General features: G+C 39.6%; 1 protein-coding gene across 4 annotated transcripts in view; it reads right to left on the reverse strand.

Moving 5' to 3' along the window:
* Window positions 1-2,836: 2,836 nt before the first annotated feature.
* SMURF2 (SMAD specific E3 ubiquitin protein ligase 2) overlaps window positions 2,837-13,154 on the reverse strand; it is a 120,935-nt gene continuing 110,617 nt past the window's right edge. For all 4 annotated transcript variants that reach the window (XM_078373551.1, XM_035300471.3, XM_035300470.3 and 1 more), the window contains 4 exons: window positions 12,225-12,345; window positions 8,211-8,412; window positions 6,885-6,960; window positions 2,837-6,511 (listed from right to left, as the gene is read on the reverse strand). In XM_078373551.1, the coding sequence (XP_078229677.1) occupies window positions 6,412-6,511; window positions 6,885-6,960; window positions 8,211-8,412; window positions 12,225-12,345 (499 nt within the window). In that variant the 3' untranslated portion in view covers window positions 2,837-6,411. The remainder of the gene's footprint in view (window positions 6,512-6,884; window positions 6,961-8,210; window positions 8,413-12,224; window positions 12,346-13,154) is intronic.

Below are 13,154 nucleotides of genomic sequence, written 5' to 3' on the forward strand. Positions count from 1 at the left end.
CACACCCTGTAATCCCAACTACTTGGGAGACTGAGGCACGAGAATTGCTTGAACCTGGGAGGTGGAGGTTGCAGTGAGCTGTGATGGTGCCACTGCACTCTAGTCTGGGTGGTGGAACGAGACTGTCTAAAAAAAACAGAGCATTATGAAAATTAGGAGAAACATCTTAGGTTCCCTTGCCCATCCCATGGACTGCACCATGGCATGGTGGTACCCACCTGTAGTAGTCCCAGCTACTTGGGAGGCTGACATAGGAGGAACAACATGAGCCCAGGAGTTTGAGGCTACAGTGCACCATGACTGTGCCTGTGAAATAGCTATTATACTCCAGCCTGGGCAACACTGTGAGACCTTGCCTCTTAAAAAACAAAAAAACACCCAAGGCTTGGATTCAGTGCCTTGCTGAGGTGGGTTATTTACTCATGTGCTCCCATCATGACTGACTGCTTTGCTGTACAGAAACTGAGTTTTAAATACTTAAGTTTGAACTTGGCCTCTACAGTGAGACACAGGCTAGAAGGATTACTTTGGAAGTTCATTTCCTAACCACCATGGAAAGCTATATGGCTAGCAGCTAGTACAGAGCCTGGCATGTAATAGGAGCACAGTAAATATCTGTTGAATGAACAGAGGACAAATCACATTTAGGGCAGACACCTTTTAAATAAAATTTAACTAAAATCAGGTCTATGGCTGGTGCGGTGGCTCACGCCTGTAATCCCAGCACTTTAGGAGGCCAAGGCAGGCAGATCACAAGGTCAGGAGATTGAGACCATTGTGGCCAACATGGTGAAACCGCAGCTCTACAAAAAATACAAAAATTAGCTGAGTGTGGTGGCGTATGCTTGTAGTCCCAGCTGCTTGGGAGGCTGAGGCAGGAGAATCACTTTAACCAGGGAGTCGGGAGGTTACAGTGAGCTGAGATGGTGCCACTGCACTCCAGTCTGGCGACAGAGTGAGACTCCATCTCAAAAAAAAAAAAAAAATCTGGTCTGTCTAGTTTGCTACAAGTGTTAACACAGCTATGTTACACTATGTTACACTTTTCCTAAGTACCTCCTCTGTGCTATTACTAGGATCTTGTTCTGTTGTATATATCCTATTGTATTTACATATATTGTAAATACATGGGATAAAATACAAATCAGTATAGTGGGTAACATGGTTAACCTTCATTACAATGGCGGGACACTTTTCAGGTTAAACTTCCGATCATTAGTCAGACTTTTAGATTATTTGTAGACTATTGTAATACTAGAAAAATTAAAAATTGTTTTTGAGACAGGATCTCAGTCTGTTGCCCAGATTGGAGTACAGTAGCACAATCATGGCTCACTGCAGCCTAGGCCTCCAGGGCTCAAACGATCCCCCCATGTCAGCCCCACCTCCAATAGCGGGGACCATGAGGCACATGCCACTAAGTCTAGCTGGTTTCTGTATTGTTTATAGAGATGGGGTTTAGCTAGGCTAAACCACCCAGGGTGGTCTCAAGCTAGGCTCCAGAGATTCACCTGCTTCCCAAAGTGCTAGGATTACAGGTGCAAGCCGCAACAGGCCTAAAAATCTTTTTTTTTTTTTTTTGCCCAGGCTAGAGTGCAGTGGTGTGACCTCAGCTCACTTCAACCTCCACCTCCCGGGTTCAAGTGATTCTCCTGCCTCAGCCTCCCAAGTAGCTGGGATTACTGGCGCACGCCACCACGCCTGGCTAATTTTTGTATTTTTAGTAGAGGCAGGGTTTTACCATGTTGGCCAGGCTGGTCTTGAACTCCTGACCTTTTAATCTGCCCACCTCAGCCTCCCAGAGTGCTGGGATTACAGGCAGGAGCCACCGCGCCTGGCCAAAAATCTTTAATGTACTAAAACTTTGCAAATTTTTTTTCTTTTTGAGATGGAGTTTCGCTCTCGTTACCCAGGCTGGAGTGCAATGGCGCCATCTCGGCTCACCGCAACCTCCGCCTCCTGGGTTCAGGCAATTCTCCTGCCTCAGCCTCCTGAGTAGCTGGGATTACAGGCATGCACCACCATGCCCAGCTAATTTTTGTATTTTTAGTAGAGACAGGGTTTCACCATGTTGACCAGGATGGTCTTGATCTCTTGACCTCGTGATCCACCCGCCTTGGCCTCCCAAAGTGCTGGGATTACAGGTGTGAGCCACCGCGCCCGGCCTAAAACTTTACAAATTTTAAATAAAACTAGTAAACACAGCACTGAAGGACAAAGTAAAACAAAAAACAGAAAAATTTCAAGAGAATATAAAAGAGCAGCATGCTCACCTTTTGAACTTTTAATACATTGCTATTACTTACACATTTCCCAGGTGGTTCCTTCTGTCGTATCCTATACAGTGTAGAGATTTACATAAACCATATTCATTCCTTTTCCATCCATGGAGTTAGCTGGACTTTAGTGAACTATAAATCTTAAAATCCACGGCTTCTAGAAAAATTTTGAGAATTTTACTGCACAATATACCAAGGTAGGGCTGGTAAATATGAGCCCCTATCCAGAGCCCGCCCTCCAGAACAGAGATGGTATTATAACAAAGATGGTTGCAGAATGGTGACAGGACCAAGACATTCTTCCCCACTAACCCCTGACCACCCTCAGAAATCCACATATGCATAGCCCCCAACAGCTGCTGCCAACTAGGCAGTCACCACGCCAGAGAAAACGGGCACCTTCCATGCTCTACCTGGAGACAGGAGGCCTGAGCTCTGCAACATTACAGAGGCATCAACTAAGGATGGCATGTGTTCCTGAACTTTTCATTTTGTGACTCATGTCACCCTCCATAAAACCAATCATAAATGTTTTCAAAACAATTACAAACTCAGTATTCTTTAAAAATGTTGATGCTGTGACAGTGCAAACAGCATTGATTTTATTGCTCGACTTCGGCATGGGCACATACATAGTTAATTTTTAAAAACCATTTATACAGATGTTATTGATAAAGCTCATGTAACAAATGAGTGAAAATACAAAGGATATCAAAGCTAAAACACTCTGTAATAAATAGAAATACAATGAAAATGATAAAACTTTGTTTTTAAAGTCAGTTTGAAAGAAGGAATAATATTACATAAAGTGAACTAATTACATCTAGAAATAAAACAACCCAGCATTTGGAACAATCATCATCCTAACATGTTAAATACCACAAATGGCACCCGTTGACTGTACGCTTAGAAACAAGCAGAAGGAGCTGCTCTACCAAACTAAGGATGGCTAGAACACCCTCTAACTCCCAACCATGCATCCATCCGATGCACTGGAAGTTCAAAGCCCAGATTTAGTGTTGTAAAGTGAATTACATGGTATTCGAAGGAGAACCTTGTGCTCCTGACTGTAAATACACAAAAGAAAAAAGGCTTGGTAAAAACCCATTCAAGGCAACAAACTGTGCAAAACAAAATGTACACTATACACAGCACTATTTGAAACCTACACCAAGATACAAGGCCCTTGGAGACAAAACTCACCTCTCTGTACTGCCTATGAGCTCTACAAAGTAATCTCTGTTCATAACTAAGCATTCATGATGGAAAGGCAAGAGTATGAAAACAGATACCACATATCTAAAATAATAATACAGCTGGAAGGAAGAGAAGAAAAAGCCAGTTAAGAGGGACATGGAAATAAATATTCACATTAAACATGAGGTGCAAGTCCATGGTTCAATGGCACACTGGGGGTGTTTGCTTAGCACCTATTTGGAAGTAACTGGGTAATGTAACTTTGAAATGGAAATTAAATCATGTTTTTATATGTGTTGGCGATAACCACAGACTGTTATAGAGAATAATTTATTTTTTTTGAAACGGAGTCTCGCTCTTGTTGCCCAGGCTGGAGTGCAGTGGTACAATCTCGGCTCACCGCAAGCTCTGCCTCCAGGATTCAAGTAATTCTCCTGCCTCAGCCGCCCAAGCAGCTGGGATTACAGGAGTGTGCCACCACACCCAGCTAACTTTGTGTTTTTAGTAGAGATGGGGTTTCACCATGTTGGCCAGGCTGGTCTTGAACTCCTGACCCTCAGGTGATCAACCCACCTTAGCCTCCCAAAGTGCTGAGATTACAGGCTTGAGCCACCGAGCCGGCCAATTCTTTTTTTTTAAAGCTCTATTAAATCATTAGTATAAAGTTAAAAAGGCACTCGAAAAGCAATGGTATTTGCCTGCTTTATAAAATTGTATATTAAAATAAGTGATAGTAGCATTTCATTATTACTGCATCCCTGTCAGTTATGATATCTATAAAGTATCCATTATGTACTTATTTTTTACTGAAAGATTTTAGAAGTAGGCACAATTATAAACTGCACTAGTGCTTTAATATAAAAGCAAGATGGGCCTTCAATCAATAAGGTACTAGCACGACAGCTGAAAATTACTGATTATCAAAGAACACAGACACCACTTCCATACATTTCAAAATGTTCTTCAGTACTCAGAATGCAATGTAAAAAAAACAGATTGAGAGGAAAAAGGTAGGCATAAGCATATTACCACTGCCCAGTTAAAACTATGACTAGCTTACTTGTGACAGTTGATTTGGCCAAATGAAACACACTGAAATACTTTAAGTAGTTCTCGACTTTTTTAAAGCAGCAAAATCTCCCCTTCTTTTAGCCCACCCATTCCTCCCCGCTCTGCTGCACCCCATGAAAGCTTACTTGAAATTTCAATACATAAAAGAGAAAAACGAACTGTTCTGGGTAAAGGGCTGGGGATATGGAGCCTGAGGCCCTGCTCGAATGCTCGAATACCAGCTAGGCCTGCCCCCTTGCTCCCTCTCTCTGCCCCTCTTCTCTGCAGCCATCACTCCTGAGGCACCCCTGAGGAACCCTTTGGCTCCAAGAACACAGACTGAAACCCACTCAATCATAGAACACAGAAGACCAATTTACTTGATAACTTTAAATTCTGCAGCTTAATTATCTCATTAAAAATTTGCTTAGTTCTTCACCTGGAAAAAAAAAGAAAAAAAATTTTGCTTATTTCACATCAATTTTGTAAAAACCAAATAGAGCATATTTTTGATGGTTGAATTTAAAAATCCACCTGTGATTTCAGATTCTTTTACTCCCTCACCCCAGAGTTTTGGTTGCTTCTGGATCATACAACATGCCATACACATTGAAAGCTAAATCTGGACATTTCAAAACCAGATGCAGATCTTCAACACCAAGGGAAGTGGGATTCCCTTACTTCCAAAATGAGCTCTTCAGTTTCAAAGTAATTTGTATCATAGAGTTAGAATAACTGTTTCTTTAGAAATCACATCCCCGTACTACTGCCCCCTCAACCCCACTTCATTCTGTTAGGTAAAAGCAGGATTTTCCAAGCGTATTAATAATCTTTAGAGCAAAATTCTTCCTTTTTCAGAATTTTAGCCAATTAAAATTATGAGGAGTTAACACTTTAGGACGGTTTTGTTAATGGAAACTTACACTGTAATTAAAATATAATATAAATTAGGTGCACTTGTCAGAGGCTTTGGTTTACAGAAATAGTATATATAAAGATAAGCTGACCCAGCAAAATAATGAAAATCCCATCCCATCCACATGCTCTGAGAAGCTATAACAATGTAGTATTTTAAGATTAAAAGTAAGTCCAAAATATCTAATCATATCAATTCAAGATAAAAACATTCAGGTTTTTTAAAAAGAGTCTCTTAAAAACAGGGAGACCCTGAATAATTTTATTGTAGCAAATAAATGACGAAGTTTAGACTAAATGGCTGCATTAGGAATTTGACAACCAAAATTATATAGCTGTATTCCAGGAAATTCATTCTCGAAAATTGTAAAAAAGACCCACTTACACTAGGTTGGAACATATAATGCAAAATATAATGCTCTGCTATAGAAAAACACAAACATGTAAAATGGCTTAATTTCTTAAAGATGATTCTTTTAGCCAATTGTTTACAAAGGTAGAATAATTCAAAATAATTTTATTTTTTTACAAAGAGCAAGTACAGGAGCTATTCAAAATCATGTATTTAATCAAAATGAAATGTGACTTGTACCGACTGCTGAAGTTGTCTTGATGTTTGAGAGACTTGAAATCTGAAGCGATTTGAATACATTACCTTTTATAAAAATAGTAGTAGTCTTTAAGTGTAGAATACTGCCTAACTCTGGAAATGTAGGAAAAGTCAGCATTCTTTAGGTTCAAGATATTAAGTTTAAATAGCAGCTGAATGTGTCCTCATGGCAAAGCATAAAGACTTTTTTTTTTCCTTGAAAAGGAATTTCAAAATTGTCCTTTCCCCTCACAGTGTCCTAGAATTTAAAAAAAAGGGGTGGATGTTTTCCTGTATTTCAGCATTCTTTGAAATTTTGCTGAAAGGAGGCTGTCAGTCAGGGTTGTATAAATAGAGTCCTGGGTAAATCCTTGAAGCTTATCATTCCACAGCAAATCCACATGTTTCTTCGATGGCTGTTAGCAGCTTTTCATAGAGCTTTTCATAGCTTTCATAGGGCGGAATGTCTATTCGATTGAAGCTGTGAATAAGCAAATCAAATTTTATACAGTTCATTCAAAGTAAGTAAACTGGCCTAACAAGTGTATACCAACATAGCCATATCACTCTGTGTCACACAGAAAACTAAAAAGTTGTATTTCTCTAGCAATCATGTTCACTTTTAATGGTATAAAAAAGAAAAAAAAACGTTATTTCTCTAAAACGGAGAAACCCACTTTTGGGTTTTCCTACCAATTTGCAAATAATCTTAACTTTTAAGTCATTTAAACAAGTTGTTTATCATTCCTCTTAAAGGCCCATTTACTAGTAAGTACAATAAATAAAAAGTCAAATCTGTTTGGACTAACACCTATGTTCATGGAATGGGGAATAAAGCTACAAAAATACCTTACCAAGTGTGGGCTTTCGGCAGGTTGTTAGTGCAGGCATCAATCTGGTGTATGGTGAAGAGTCTTGGGCCTGCAGCACCTGAAAATGAAGGAAACTGGGTCAAATCACTGCAGGTGCATGCATTAGGCTCCAAAAATCTTAGAAAAAACTGGTACATAAACCACAGGGTGTAGGGATAGAGGAATGCTGATAAATCTATACTACCAAAGGGCAACAGGAAAAGAATCTGGGTTTTGAAAGCCAGAATTAATCTTGGATAAGGCTTAGATTCCTTAATATATTAGCATTTCCATTTGAGAAAAAGTTCAGGATTGAAATCCCTTTCCCAATTTCTATCTTTTATAGAAAATCATTACCCCAAAAGCTTGAGAAGAAAAGTAATCACGCAAATCCAAGGTAAAATACATACGCACACATTCAAAAAGATGAGGAACCTAAATGCAAATTTGGACTTCATGACTCAAACTGGGCTGAGAGCAAAAGAGCAGTCTACAGAATCAATTTCAGTTTGCACAAACACCGCATACGAATATAAGTAGCAGAAATACAACTTCACTTTCTGCATCTAGGCAATATGATGATGATGAGCTCTCCTTACAGAGAAGGGCAGCACAAACTGAAAGCAGGCTCTCCTCAGGGATTTCAGCCCATGTGCTGTGGGCAGCACTGTCCAATTATGTACCAGTCTCGCTTTGGATGTCCTTACTCATCACCAGCAGCTTTGAAAAGGAAGTGCTTAAGAGGGAAAGGAAGCAAATGCCACCCAGTGAAGTGCCACATTCGTTAGCAATATTACCAACTCATCTCAAAGTTAACCAGCTATTCCATGGAAAACCATTCTTAAAAAAGGAATATGGTTGTAAACAACTGGTCCGATGCCATGCAGTAACCGATGCCACAATCTGACCTAAAACATGGTTTCCATGACTCATGCTGCAAAGAATGAAAAAGTAGAGGGGAGAGGCATCCCAGGCAGGTAAGGGTTTCACCAGGTCGAGATGTGAACATGAATAACTTCCCCTACAGTAATGTGCAACAGAATTAAACGTAAGGTGACCAGAAAACAAAAGGCAGAGCATCATCACCAATGGTCTCTAGCATTTGGCACTCACTACAATCAGAGAAGCCCACAGAGAAGACTCTTGGGAGGGGAACAAGAGAAAGGAAGGAAAAGAAGGTATCACAATGTGAGAGTCATAGGTAAGAAATGAAAAGAGAATCTCTAAGCACATGGTTTATAATATATCTACACAGACCCAACACTGACAGTCCCACCCCCAGCCCTTGGCCCACCTGACACCCAGCTTGCCTGTCCCTCAGGCTGTTACCTTGTAATGCTTTGAAGCCCTGCAGAGGCACTCGAGAGGATCCTGTCACAAACTGAAGCAATCGTGCTCGCCGCTCTTCATCAAAAAACTCCACAGCTTTCCAGAACCATTTGACAATGTTGCTATCTGGTGTACAGTGTTTTAAACGGGTGTTTACCTTCCAGTCATTAACATCTATCTTTCCAAGTCCACAAATAATGAGCTGTAAAAATAGTACACAGCAATGAACCTGTGGAAACCATAGCCAGGCCAAAAATTACTCAAAAGAGAAATTTAGATTTGGACTGCTGGCTCCCATTTGGTGGTTCCTAATCAAAGCTGCACATCAGAATCATCTGAAAAGCTTTTCAAATTAACATACCAGGTCCTAGGCTGAGAGATTTTAATTCAGGGCATCTGGTGTGACAGTTAGGCTCTATATTTTAAAAAGCTCCAGAGGTATCAACTCAGTGCAGCCTCCCTCACCAGGGTCTGGGAACCATTGTTGTGATAGACTTGACCAGGCAGAAAAATTGTGAATGTTTCATAACTTCATAATAAAATTATAAATTTTTAAAAAATGGACAGAAATTGAGACCCAAAGAATAAATACAGTTTTATGTGCCTTCCTTGGACCTGCATCATATACTAGTTCCAATACCCATCAGCTTCGTTGATTGAGGGCAGTTCAATGTCCTCTGCTGTGATACCACAGTAACATCTATTTCACCACATCCTGTGGAAGCAACTAATAATGCACAAGAACTTCAGAAATGGGTGTGGAATAGTGATTCATAGAAGTTGCTTAATAATTTTTTTTTTTAAGACACAGTTTCATTCTAGGCTGGCGTGCAGTGAATGGCATGATCTAGGCTTACTACAACCTCCGCCTCCCGCGTTCAAGTGATTCTCCTGCCTCAGCCTCCTGAGTAGCTAGGATTACAGGCATGGACCACCATGTCCAGCTAATTTTTGTATTTTTAGTAGAGGCAGGATTCCACAATGTTGGCCAGGCTGGTCTCGAATTCCTGACCTCATGATCTGCCAGCCTCAGCTTCCCAAAGTGCTGGGATTATAGGCATGAGCCATCATGCTCGGCCTACATTTGCTTAATAATCTAAGTTGATATTAAAGCACAAAATACATGACCACGCTGATAGAGACCACTGCTGAACACATCCTGATGGAGAGTCATACAGATGAACTATAAGCAAATCATTTTGATACTATTAATACATCTCCCTAGGGTACAAGACTAACTCACCTTACTAATCTAACGTGTTTATTACTATAAACACGTTAGATTATTATTAATCTGTGAATTCCATATGTACTACAAAACATAACTTGCAAATCCTAGATTTCATAGAATTAAACCCAGGACTAATGTATACAACACTAAAATAAATGTTATACATATCGTCTTTACAAAGTGTAATGGAGGGCATGGTGACTCACACCTGTAACCCTAGCACTTCGGGAGGACAAGGCAGGCAGATCACTTGAGGTCAGGAGTTTGAGACTAGCCTGGCCAACATGATGAAACCCTATATCTACTAAAAATATAGAAAGTTAGCCAGGCATGGTGGTGCACACCTGTCATCTCAGCTACTTGGGTGGCTGAGGCATGAAAATCACTTGAACCGGGGAAGTGGAGGTTACAGTGAACTGAGATCCTGTCAGCCTGGGGGACAAAGTGAGATTTTGTCTCCAAACAAAACAAAACAAAACAAAGTTAGCCAGGCATGGTAGTGCACACCTGTAGTCCCAGCTACTGGGGAGATTGAGGTGGGAGGATCACTTCAGCATAAGAGTTCAAAACTACAGCGAGTTAGGATCATGCTACCGCACTCCAGTCTGGGCTGATCGAGACTCTTATCTCAAAAATAAAAACTTAAATGATTCAGGCCCAGTGCAGTGGCTCATGCCTGTAATCCTAACACTTTGGGAGGCTGAAGCAGATGGATTGCCAGAGCTCAGGAGTTCAAGACTAGCCTAGGAAAGATGGTGAAACCCCAACTCTACTAAAAATACAAAAAAATTAGCCAGATGTGGTGGTGCACACCTGTAGTCCCCACTACTAGGATGGCTGAGGCATGAGAATCGCTTGAACCTGGGAGGCAGAGTTTGCAGTAAGCAGAGACTGTGCCACTGCACTCCAGCCTGGGCGACAGAAAAAAAAGTGTTTTTTTTTTCTGTCTCCACAAAAAAAAAAAAAAAAAAAAAAAAAAAGGTTTCATGACTCATTAGCAGTAGAAACTATATTAAAAATCTTAACCCAACAAAAAACAAACAACAACAACAAAATCTTAACCCTACCAAATAAAATCTCCAAATAATGCTTCTATAGGGTTCTGAAATTAAATCTCCAACAAAGTTTCTACAGGGTTCACTGAACACCACACTGAACAGGGAAGAGGTTATCCATAAAGGATATGGGTGTATTCAATGACATGAAAGGCGCTTCCTAAATTCTTTCCTTTAGAGGAATGGCAGTTAGGAGGCCAAATCCTCATGTATTATATAAAGAGATGAAAGTGCATTATATTTCAACCTTATTGTCATTCCTGCTATGTTCTCCTCCTTTTAACTACTTCCTTCTGGCTATTTCACTGTGAACAATTCAATCACAAAAGGAATGGGGAGGGTATTAAGTCAAACTAACCTTTTTAGATTTGTTTGCTAACAGGTGTATTAACAGATTTAGTTAGAAAGGACACTGAAGGCAGTGAATAAAATCATGTTTCAAATTATTAGTATACTTCAAATATTTGTGTTCTCCCTAACAACTAAATACATTTGGGATCTTTAATAGAATAAAACCTCTTTTTTTTTTTTTTTTTTAAGTAGTTCAGTAGGAAATTCAGATGTATTTGTTAAAGGTCTTAATTATAAAACCAGACCTGAGGTGTTTAAGGGCCAGCTTTAAAAGGAAACAAAAAAACTATTAACTGTTTAGTATGGCTGTTAATCTTAAAGACATTTAGAGGCCAGACAAGGTAGCTCATGCCTGTAATCCCAGCACTTTGGAAGGCCAAGTTGGGTGGATTCATTTGGGGTCAGGAGTCCTAGACCAGCCTAGCCAACATGGTAAAACCTCATTTCTACTAAAAATAAATTAGCCGGACATGGTGGCATGCACCTGTAGTTCCCACTACTTAGAAGGCTGAGACTGGAGTATCACTTGAACCCAGGAGGTGGAGCTGCAGTAGCTGAAGTTATGCCACTGCACTCCAGCCTGGGCAACAGAGCAAGATTCTGTCTTACACAAAAAAAGACATTTAGATACAATTTATCCTAGGTGTTTTATTTTCTCCATGATCTTGTCTAACAAATGCTTTCTTGCAAAGCTTACTATAAACCAATTGAGAGTAGGCTTTTATCAAAATAAATTTCAATATGGTACTAATCAGGTTTTACTTAACTAAATCAGTAACCATTAAGTTAGGGAATAAATATATATTGGAAGAATGTACATATATGTACATGAAATCTGTTTAAAATAAGAAAGTACAGGATAGAAAAATAAATTGAAAATGTTCACAATGTAAGAGAGATTGCTCTCAGCTGGGCGTGGTGGCTCACGCCTATAATCCTAGCACTTTCAGAGGCCAAGGCAGGCAGATCACTTGAGTTCAGGAGTTTGAGATCAGCCTGGGCAACATGTCAAAAAATACAAAAAGTTAGCCAGCCATGCTGGTGCGTGCTTGCAGTCCCAGCTACTTGGGGAACTGGGGAGAAAGGATCGTTTGAGCCCAGGGAGGTCAAGGCTACAGTGAGCCATGATCGCACTACTGCACCCCACCCTAGGTGACAGACGGGTGAGACCCTGTCTCAGAAAAAATAAAAAGAGAAAGAATATTCACTCGTAGAAATTCCAAAACATGAAAGACTTCCAGTGAATAAGAATTATCAAGCACAGAACCATAAAACTTAGAAAGCACCAGAAATATGACTTTCCTTTAAACTAAGTAACAAAATAATTCCCAATCCTTTCTTATTACACTAGTGATGTTATAATATGAATGCACTAACCTCTAACTCCTTCTCATCAAACGTCTTCAGCAGATGTTGTGGAATTACTTCATTAAATCCTTTCTGCAGAGCCAGGAATTGAGCCTCAATGCCTCGTAAAAATCTCCAGTTCACATAGAGCCTGTAAACATTAGGCAGGGATTTCATATAATCACATACATTTTCAGATCTGGTAATTATTATAAATCTGTACTTTAGCAACATTGCATTTTACAAGCATCTAAAATTAACAACTTAGCCTAACATCTAAAAATAAACTTCAGACTAATGGAGATAGATGAATCCAGAGGTGTGATGCAGTTCAATGTTGACAAAAAGTGGTGACCTTCTACTAACAAAAGCAGCATCAGTAGAGCAACTCTTCAAATCAGAGAAGCTCCTAGGAAACGGGACATCTACCATAGCTGAGTCTGAAGTTAATTAAAATCTTCATGAAATTTCTTCCTAAACTTAAAGCATATAGGCCAATAACTAGAATAAAGAGCTCATTCACTCAAAAGTGACAATTTTTCTGATTTTACTTGCAAATGTAATTTGAATGTGTTGGGTATTCTGTTTCTATTTGAGGGAGGTCTATAGGAGAAAAGGAGGTAGAGAATCCTCATATCCAAAATGAAAAAAAAATAGTAAAAGCCAATAGCAAGCACTTTTTGATTAAATACTCATTGTTCTCTAGAGGCTATAAAAATTCTGGAAGGTGTCATTTTACCAATAAAAAAATGCACTAAACTACATCTATTGTGTGAATTTATGATTTGTATGTGAATTGCTTTTATTTCTCCATCTACCCAAGAAAACCTCTCCATCTCACATATCACCGAACTTACTCATCTGTCAAATTTGTTAACATTTCCAACCTTGGAGAAATAGTTCTCTATTTTAAGAAGTAAGTTAGTTAACATTATATCCTTTGGAGGACCATATTTTTGT

Source organism: Callithrix jacchus, chromosome 5 (assembly GCF_049354715.1).
Source record: "Callithrix jacchus isolate 240 chromosome 5, calJac240_pri, whole genome shotgun sequence".
Taxonomy (NCBI): domain Eukaryota; kingdom Metazoa; phylum Chordata; class Mammalia; order Primates; family Cebidae; genus Callithrix; species Callithrix jacchus.